The 10,216-nt window shown below is 44.4% G+C and overlaps 1 protein-coding gene across 2 annotated transcripts; it reads right to left on the bottom strand.

The window, feature by feature from the left end:
• Positions 1-587: 587 nt before the first annotated feature.
• On the bottom strand, positions 588-7,423 carry LOC123079511 (transcription factor GAMYB). Of its 2 annotated transcripts, none has more exons than XM_044502283.1 (4): positions 7,273-7,423; positions 3,157-3,542; positions 1,330-2,338; positions 588-1,248 (listed from the first exon to the last, which is right to left on the bottom strand). In XM_044502283.1, exons 1-4 carry the CDS (start codon positions 7,367-7,369, stop codon positions 971-973), a joined length of 1,770 nt encoding a protein of 589 aa, XP_044358218.1. In that variant the 5' UTR covers positions 7,370-7,423; the 3' UTR covers positions 588-970. The 2 variants fall into 2 exon arrangements, with proteins under 2 accessions (XP_044358218.1, XP_044358219.1); XM_044502284.1 differs by lacking the exon at positions 7,273-7,423 and adding an exon at positions 4,165-4,454.
• Positions 7,424-10,216: the final 2,793 nt, after the last annotated feature.

Raw genomic sequence — 10,216 nt, 5'->3', positions numbered from 1 at the left:
GGCACATCCGCACATGCGTGTGTTGATTAATCGGGGCACCGTATGCGCAGCTAGAGGGGAGCCTCCGAACCGTGCGTCGCGGACACGGACAGAGAGAGAGCCACACGCGAGTCATGCCGTGCACATCGCGCGCGTGGTGCGCGGCGTCTCCGTTCGATCAGGGCTGGAGCATCCACGGCACGTCGCCGGCACATAAATAGTGTGCGCCCTCCCTGCTCCCTCTGTTTCTGCGGCAAATGGCTCGACAAAGAACACCACCAAGTTTTATCTACCACGCTCTAGCAGCCGGCCAACACGGCAGCGCATGTTTCAGACGTTTGTTTGTAGGCCAGCCAGACTTGAATCCGCAGCCATGAATAGACAATTTCGGGAAGCAAGCTTCTACCTCTGCGAAGAAATATAAGAGCATTTAGTTCTCTACTTTAGTGATCTAGATGCTCGGGAGTAGTGGATAATGCTACCTCTGTAACTAAATAGCCAACGGCTTGAATGCTTGATGAATAATACTCCCTCCGTCCCGAATTACTCATCTTAGATTTGTCAAGTTAATAGACCAAACCGAACCCAGCACACAAACAAAATGCTGCTGCGAGAAAAAAAAAATGCTACTATTGATTGACAAATTGGGGGGAAATGTTCAGCAAGAGAGAGTACGCCAGAAAAGCAGTAACGGATTTTACATTGTTCAAATAAATGCCACGGAGATGACAAAAAAAGGTTCTCTAGTTCGAAACAAAACAAACAAAAAGTAGATAACCGGCTTATCTCCACGAACTTTATTGGGGAAAAGGGGGCTTAGTTGCATGGAGAGCACTTCTGGTAGCAGCTGCATACGCCGTCAAGGACCTGTCCGACGGCGAGCACGCAGCGTATACAATCGATGAGGCTTTCTCTGAATTTTTCCTCAAAACAATCAGGGTGAGGGATACCAAGAATCTCCATCGATACCGCTCAAGGTTCGGCAAGGAATTCATTTGAATTCCTCCGACATTTGGCAAGCATGTGGCATGTTGCTCCACGAGGAAGTATCAAACACGATACCGTCGCCGAAAACAGGCTTGCAGTCCGTGTTCATGTCGTTGCTCAGGAGCATGGCTATGGCGTTGTTGAAGACGGAAGAGTCAGTTGTGTTCCCGGAGAAGAGTGCGTCTGGCCTGAAGTTTTCAGGATGAGACGAAGTGTCCCCAGCCCCAGGCTCGTATGCAGGCTCCATTGCCTGCTCTCCAGATCCCAGCGAAGGGCTTTGTGCTGCAAATACAAGATATTCATATAAGTAACTCGAGCAATTTTCACTTTAACAAAGGATGAGGAGTTTAAAAATATACCCACCAGGAGAAATTTTGGAGAGCTGAAAACCATCAGGCGACGCAGCGCTAACAGGAGCCGTGGATCCAGTGAGTGAATTGCCACTGAAAGGAGCATATTCATTCAGAGGTTCATCCCAATAGTCCTGACAGAGATCAAACTCTGGGCTAACCACCGTAGTATCACACGGCGTACTGACAGAGGAACTTGAACTCCTCACGGAAAGCTGCTGATTCTTCCCAGATCTTAGTCCCTGAGCTTCATGAAGCAGCTCTTCCAAGAGACCGCTGTTCCTTGGCGACACACACTCCGATTTCACTGACGGAGTTGCTGTCGGAGACTGCAGGTAGGGATCAACCAACTCCGTAGGCTGCATCGCAGGAGCCACGGTATACTTGAGCCAGCTATTCGGATCAGATTCGGTATCTTGGAGTGAAGGGAGCTCCATCTTCAAAGGACCATTGATGGTCCTAGAAGTAGAGAAGGTGCCATTTAAAAAGGCATGGCTGCCAGTAAGTGCACCCCCAAATGGTGCAATAATCTTGCTGCTAGAGTTGGCTTCGTGGAGATAGTCAAAACCCAGAGCCTTCTTGAGATTCTCAGAGTCATTTGAGAACTGATCGACCGAGGAGAGAGCGCCATTGATGGTGTCGCTCAATCCAGGGAGTAAAGGGTCAGGCTGTTTTAGCATCCCTGCTTGGTTTACTTGACCCATGAAGCCACAGTTTTTGGATGCAAAACTCTGGCCAAGTAAACTGCTTATTGAAACAGCTGAAAGCTGTGGTGCATAAGATAAAGCCTCTGAATTAGCAATGAAATTGTCACAGGTAAAATCTGGCAGATAAAGACCATTTCCATTCAGAAGGTCACTGGAAAGATTTTCGCCGCAGTTGAAATCGCTGGAGCCCTGCTGATCTTCATTTGAAGATTGGTTGCATACGCTAGCAGGATATATTGGCAAGCCAGCTCGCTGACATCTCTTTATTCGAGTGTTCCAGTAATTCTTTATTTCATTGTCAGTACGCCCTGGCAACTGAGAAGAGGTGCTCAAAGTCAGTAATAATAACAGGAGGAAAAATAAATACAAGAATCATGTGCACAGGATAAAGTAATATACATGATAACCTATATTTCAACGGAATTCGTGTGAACAAAACATAGATCAATTGTAGGGTTTATGTCTAAATTATAGCAAGTACATGCTAAATGATAGTTGAAAGCTAACTGAATACTGTGAGCCATAAATATTCCATACAAGATTAGTAGCTCTAGATTGTCAGCAAAAACAACACTACTTGGTCACACTGAAATAGCCCCTAACTAATAATAGTCAATTTGTCAACATAGATGCCAGACTAGCAGGCAACCCCCTTGAACGCAGTCAAGGTCCAAAATGGACTAGCTATTTAAGGCTACATATGCAGCCGTCAATTTCCAACCTTTTTATGTGTTAGGCCAATTTGCTTTCAGTAACAGGAATAGTAGAGCTGAACACAGTATGTACCAACTTAAAGCCCAAGCTTGATTATTTCCTAAATTGCACTATATAATCATTTAAGTTAGTCTTTCATCCAGAGCAATAACAGTAAGTAACAGGAAAGGCCACAAATATTAACACAGTTCCAATACATAAATTAAACAGAACAATTCACTAGATAAAAACCACAGAGTATTCAGAACAATCATCAATCGATAAAAATCGGTAGCTTTCAACCCCATGTGACCATGACGTAGGAAGAAATCATGCAAGGCTCAAGAACAGCACACAAAGAGCATGACTTGCTACTAGTAAACATCTAGTACTAGTAGTACATGAAGTAAAGCAGTGAATCAGCGTGGCATCGCACTTACATGAGCGGCCATCCGAGCCCACTTGTTGCCCATCTTGGAGTGGAGCTGGATGATGAGCCTCTCCTCCTCGGGGGTGAAGGCCCCCTTCTTGAGGTTGGGCCTGAGGTGGTTCGCCCACCGGAGGCGGCAGCTCTTGCCGCAGCGGAACAGCCCGGTGTTCTTCTGCACCGCGTTCCAGTTCCCCTCGCCGTGCTTCTTCACGTAGTCCACCAGGATGGCGTCCTCCGCCGACGTCCAGGGCCCTTTCTTCAGAGGCGGCCCGCCGCCCCTGTGAGGCGACCCTCCGCTGCTGCCGTCGTCGCCCACCGGCGAGTCCATCTGGTCCTCCTGATGCATCATCTCGCAGTCGCTCTCGCTCTTCACCCGGTACATCTCTCCGTCGTGCCCTGAATTATGCCAAGAACAAACAAAAAGAAAGAAAATTGTTAGATTATGAATTGAGTACTACTTGTAGTACAGTACTTCTTTTGAGAAATTTTTTTGAGTTCTACTTCTTGAATCACAGAGGACTGTTCGAATTATGCAATCAGACAACACCAGAAGCCGATCAAGAGAGCAAACTTTTTTAGAAAATCATGAAAACAAGCATGTATTTATTGTGCTGCAACTGAAAAACCTGGAGACGACACCAGATTGGAATCACTTCCTTCCCAAATTGAGCAGAGCAGAGGCATTCAATACTGCTTAGTTAAGAATTAAATTGAACATGTAACATGTTCAGCTCAAGAACTCGAGGCAGCAGCGGTAGCACAGCAGTTTTAGCCAAGGATTTAGGTGAAAAAGAGGAAAGGGCCGGGCTTGTCCTCGCAATTGACAGATCAAACCACTAGACAAGCAGACAAAAAGGCGTAAACACCACTCCTCGTGCCCCCAGAATGGAAAATTCCCACGGGGCCGAACCCGGCCGAAGAAAGAAAAAGGCAAAACACACAATTCCACCACTGGAGCGCCCCAGATCACCAACCCCGCGCCCAAAGGGAACCGGAATTCTGCAGGAACGGGAGCTACCTGGCCGAATCTCGCCGCCGGCGGGTCGATCAGCTCGGGCTCGGCGACTGAGCTGGGGCGGAGCTGAGCTGCAGCACCTCCTCCCGGCTCGGCGGCGGGCTGGAGAGGGCGGGTCGGGGGAGCGGCGGGGGAGTGGGAACAGGGGAGGATCTCTCTGTCTCTCTCTCTCGCGCCTCAGCGAGATGCCGGCACCACTTGGGCACCCAGTATGCGGAGAATTTTCAGGGAGGGAGAGAGAGTTTTGAGGGAGGAGAGAGAGGGGAGGGGAGGGCGAGGGTGGGCGAGGGAGTGGGGAGATTTGTGGGGGGATTATAAAGCTGAAAGGTACAGGGAGCAACGCTATTGGGCACGCCCGCATGGGCGCCTATTTTCTCTCTCCCTCTGTAGAGAGAGAGAGAGCCCCCTATATTTTCGGCTCTTTTCGCTTCAATTGCATCACCGTAATCTTCTATCTCTTCACCTTCATTTTATTATGTAAGGAGTATATCTGGTATTAATAGTACTGAGTATCTTAAAACCAGGTGAGATAAACCATTAAATAAAGTAGTAGAAAAATCTTGGGCACTTCATAAAAAAATATACTACTCCCTTCTATCCATATTAATTGTCGCGTAATTAATATGAATCGGACGGGTAATATAATTTATTTAATTAATTCTTCTAGAAGACTTAGTTGTGCATAAAGTTGGACAATTAGAGATTGTGGGTAAAAAAAGTAGACTCATACATACTAGCATAATTTTGGAATTAGCATACTCAAGCATAGCGAATAGATCTCGCAAAAGAGGGACAAAGTTTTGGCTTCCGAAAAAAAGTAAAATAGTAACAAATTTTTTTAAAAAATCTTTATTTTTTACAACATGTTTGTGCGTGTAAAGTTAGATGAATAAACGACTTATGTTGTGATGGGAGAAATAAAACAAAATTTGGTGCTCTAAAAAGCTAATTTTGATGTGATAAGTGTGTTTTTTAGCACATGTCGCGTGTTTTCTCCATGAAAATTACATACATCCAAAAGGATACGAACAAACGCATGTCGATTTTCTTTCTGGTTTTTCACATTACCAAAATTATTTCTTTTGTACAGGAGCATATGCTCTCGGGGGCCATTTTGAATCCGCCCACAAATTTCATAGTGTAATCTAAAAGAAAAACTCAAACTATTCTGCACTAAACACATATGTTATTGGGCACGGCCGCATGGCTGCCTACTCCCCCCCCCCCCTATATTTTCGGCTCTCTCGTTTCAATCGCATGAATGTAATCTTTTATTTGTTCGCCTTCATTTATTAAGTAGTAGTATATTTGATATTAATACCGCGTATCTAAAAACAAGGTGAGTTAAAACATTAAATGAAGTAGTAGAAAAATCTTGGGCGCTAATACAAAAATATACTACTCCCATAAACTTTTTTCCAATACTTCTAGAAGACTTAGTTGTGCATAAAGCAGAAAGGGTGGGAATTATGGGTAAAAAAGTAGAGACTCATACTGCATAAAACAACATTTTGAATTAGCATACTCAAGCATGGCAAATAGATCTCGCAAAAGAGGGATAGGCTTTGGCTCCCGGATAAACAGTAAAAAGGTTAAAAAATTCTCTAATACCCCTAACTTTTTATGACATATTTATGTGTGTCCTCTTCTTTTGCATGTAAAGTTAAATGAAGAAACCACCTATGTTGTGATGTGAAAAACAAAACAAAATTTGGTGCTCTAAAAAGCAATTTTTAAAGTGATAAGTGTGTTTTTTAGCACATGTCTCATGTTTTCTCCATGAAAATTACATACATTGCATCCAAAAGGACACGAACAAATGCATGTTGATTTTCCTCCACGAACATTAGCAAAATTATTTAGGATCATGTGCTCCTGGTGGGCGTTTTAAATATCCGCTCACAAAATTCCTGGTATAATCTGTCAAAAAAGACTTTTCAAACAATCGTCATGCACTAAACACATATGTTTTCTTAGTCTAATTATTATTGGAGGAGACGACTACCACTTGCATGCGATGTCAGTAGTGCCTTACCTACGCAGTCTTTGTTTTCTATTCTATGGTAAGAAGACCATTTGTTACAGGGTGTTATGTGGTCCGTTCGTTTGGATAAAAGTTACTACTCTAAGAGACGCAGCCGGTGTTAAAGACTAGGTACATGGATGTAACTGACACAAAAACTACACCCAACTTGGATTAAAACTTACAAAAGCTAAACATGCATTTCCATCTTGGGTATCTCCGTGCATCTCTCGCTTACTGTTTCTGTCTCGGATCCGATTCCGCCACCGCTTTCGTCTCATTTGCCATCTTTTCTTTACCCTCCCTCCTTCCAGCTCTTTTCCTCTCATGAGTAATCTAATAATCCCCACTTTCTCTCTCTAAACCTCTAGGGTATATTCCATCAGCTTGTCCCTATTCTCCTGTGCGATCATGGTACAGAGCGCAGAAAATATTTAAAGTGGACAAGTCCCCATCGCGGATTTATTGTTAATAATTAAACCAGCGTACTTCCCCGCAAAAAAAATAATTAAACCAGCGTACTGCCGTGATCTGAGTACGATTAATAAACTGGCGTGTGAACAAGAATATGCAGTTCTCAGTGGACGACAAGTCAAGAATCAAGCTATGCATGCATGCGGTACAATTAACTAACCAATCTTTCACCCAACTCCGACTCGGTCACCACTGCTTCGTCTCTCCCCCCCTCGGTTCTGTAAAGAAAAGCTTAATAAAAAAAGGAGGAACACGACACTGGCGCCCACCGTATATTTGCCCACCAGCTAGCTAGGCCTGGTACATGTCTGCTGCGACATTAAGCTCGTGCACAAGTTTCACTCAACATGAAGAAGAAGAAGAATTCCCCTCAAAAAAAAGAAGAAGAAGAAGAAGAAGAATGAGGAGGAGGAAGAAGAGAAATTTCGGTCACGACACTACGAGAGGAGCTGATCAATAGGACTGTAACTCTATTCATATGGAATAAAACTCTTTTACCCTCGAAGAAAAAGGAGAAGAGCTGATCGATATGACTGTAACCCTATTCATTCATATGGAATAAAACTCTTTTACCCTCAGGAAAATAAGAGGAGCTGATCGAATGGGCATTTAACCTGGATTTATTGCAGGATTTTTCGGCGATGCGCGTTTAGTGGGAGGAGACGTTCCCGTCGAATACGAGGCGCCTACGATGTCTTCGTAAAATCTCATGATGGTATGTTGGTTCAGTCTCTTGGAGGTGCTCAAATGGTACGGTACGTTTGTAGGAATGAGTATATGCATATATAAGTGCTTGCGCCTGTAATGCGTTCAGAGAAAAAAAGTTTAGGCCACGTGGACTTGCATGCATCCATCTGCTTTTGAGTTGCTTCTCGGAGGAACGAACACACCGTGCGTGCCCCCGGTTCCGTCCCGTGGGTCGTCTAACACGCGGCGATGCGTTTGGTGGGGTTTGCTAATTCAGACGCCCGCGCACGCATGCGTACCTGGTAGTACGCGTGGCGGTCGACCCGGCCGGTTAGGTGCTCGTCCGGTCGCGCCCGCGCGCCAGCCTTGGACGGGAAATACCACATGCATGCGGAGTGCCCGGTGGATCGACTTAATCTACATCAGGGGAACCGTCTGACAAATTACATGCACTGTTGCCACACGCTAAAGCCGTATAGATCGTGCAAGCTCATGCGTGTCACTACACGCACGGACACACCCCCATGCTTGGTTTATCTGACAGATTGCATGTACTGACGGTACACGCTAGAGCCGTATGGATCGTGCAAGCTCATGCGTGTCCCTACGCCGCACGGAAACATCGGGCGTAGTGTCGATAACGCTCTTATATTATGTGACGGATGAAGTATATCTTAAAAGGCAAACTGTGTACGTACTCATCTTCATCTTATGCAGAAGAAGCGGACATGGGCGGGCGTGCCTGATAAAGTCGCCTGGGTCGTCGGTACGTGCCCCTGGCTTAGTGTGTAGGAAGGACACCGGATGCTTCCTCGACCCTTCCTTCCAATACGCACCGATGAGAAGGACGTATATGCATTTGAACGAACGTATGAGGGGGATAACGTTGAGCACTTGACCGTGACCTGGAAAATGGCGAGGACGAATTGGATCTGTCTAAGCAGACCGTCACCGTCTAGCGCACGTATAGCTGCCTGGAGATTGCCGTATCCTCCCTTCCCACCGGAAGCCTGGAACCAAGAGTCCATGTTCAATTGAGATCTTCAAAATTGGAATTGGATCACCTAAATTTTACTAGGTCAACAATTTTTTTAAACTCTTTCATTTAATTTTTTATACTATACACCATGCTTCTATTTGCAAGGCCTTGTGATTAATTAAAGTCTTTAATTTAGAATTAAGTCACTTGATTTTGACCGGGTCAACAACTTCTCAGGGAGCTCCCCCATTCAATTCTTTAAATTCCTTATATTTCCTAATGTTGAAGCTCTTTCGTTCATTGAGGTACTTAATTTTGGATTTGGTTTATGATTTTGACCGGGTCAACGAATTTTTTAAATCAATTAGCAGCAACCGGCCCATAAAAAAATATATCAATCCCGCGCACCTTCCCACCACCTAGAAAAAAGAAGCGGGTAACACATGCAGCCACCGGCATAATTTTTTTAAATATAAATATATATTCATTAGCGGATAACACAAAACCACACTAAGAAAGGACCATCAAATCACCACATTATAAATAAAAGTAAAACACACTCTATCATCTTCTCCACCCGCCAAATTAAATTATGTTATACAACATGCTTCTGCGTTTTAGGACCTCACCATTAACCGGGGTCTTTAATTTAGAATTAGGTCATTTGATTTTGACCGGGTCAACAACTTCTCAAGGAGCTCTCCCATTCAATTCTTTTAATTCTCTATGTTTCCTAATGTTGAAGCTTTTTTGTTCAGTTGAGGTATTCAATTTTGGATTTGGTTTACGATTTTGACGAGGCCAATGATTTTTTAAATCAATCAGCAGTCGAACGATAAAAGATATATCAATCCTGCACACCCTCCCACCACTTCGAAAAAAGGAAGCAGATAACACATACAGCCGATGACACAAATTTTTTGTCATATAAATATATGTTGATTAGCCGATAACACAAAACCGCACTAAGAAAGGCCCATAAAATCACCACATTATAAAATAAAAGTAAAACAAACTCTATCATCTCCTCCACCAGCCAAATTAAATATTCCATTAGTTTCAAAATATAAGGGGTATTGTTTTTTAGAAAGTCAAATTCCTTTAGCTTTAACCAAATCCAGAGCAGAAAATATCGACATCCACAATATTAAAAAAGTATGAAAATTCATTTCATGATGAATCTAATCATGTCGATTTGATGTTACGGATTTTGATATATTTCAGTATAAATTTGATCAAACTTAAAAAGGCTTGACTTTCAAAAAAATACATCTTATATTTTAAATCAAAGTTAAAAAAAAAACAACGGCGCAACAAAAGCGCGCTCAACCCTTCAAGTGACGGTGATAGTGCATGCTCTACTACTTCCTTCGTCTAGGTGTGTAAGTCATCTTACGTTGTGCACCGCGACCAAGGCGAAGAAAAAAATGAGAAAAATTAATGTCTTTTTGCTAATTAATAGTATTGCATGCAATGAAAAACGAGTAGTAGCACGGGAGATCATCCATCGGTCATTGGGTTACCGCGCGAACATCCTACGGCCGTTCGGTAGAAATTCGCGGCAAAACGGTGGCTGTATTGCCATCTTTGTACCGAACGGTAACTTGGGCAGGTCTCGAAAAGGGCAAGGGAGGACGGCGACGTAGATCGACACTGCTCGGCCCTGTGCTCACTTCGAGGGACGGCATTAATGGCGCTGCCTGCTGCCTGCCGCCCGTAGATGGCTGCTGCAGATTGGTCTGCGCCTCTGCGGCGGTGAGGAGAGCACAGGACAGCGTTTGTGGTTCCGGGCCTTCCGGCGGCTTTGCTTGCCATCGGCTCGGGCCGCGCATGCCGCAGCTTCAGCCTAGAGCGTGGCTACTGCACTGTAGACGTGCAATCTCGTGCGTGCA

Source organism: Triticum aestivum, chromosome 3D (assembly GCF_018294505.1).
Source record: "Triticum aestivum cultivar Chinese Spring chromosome 3D, IWGSC CS RefSeq v2.1, whole genome shotgun sequence".
Taxonomy (NCBI): Eukaryota; Viridiplantae; Streptophyta; class Magnoliopsida; order Poales; family Poaceae; genus Triticum; species Triticum aestivum.
The sequence above is the reverse complement of the archived record's forward strand: the minus strand, read 5'-3'. Positions and strand labels throughout refer to the sequence as shown.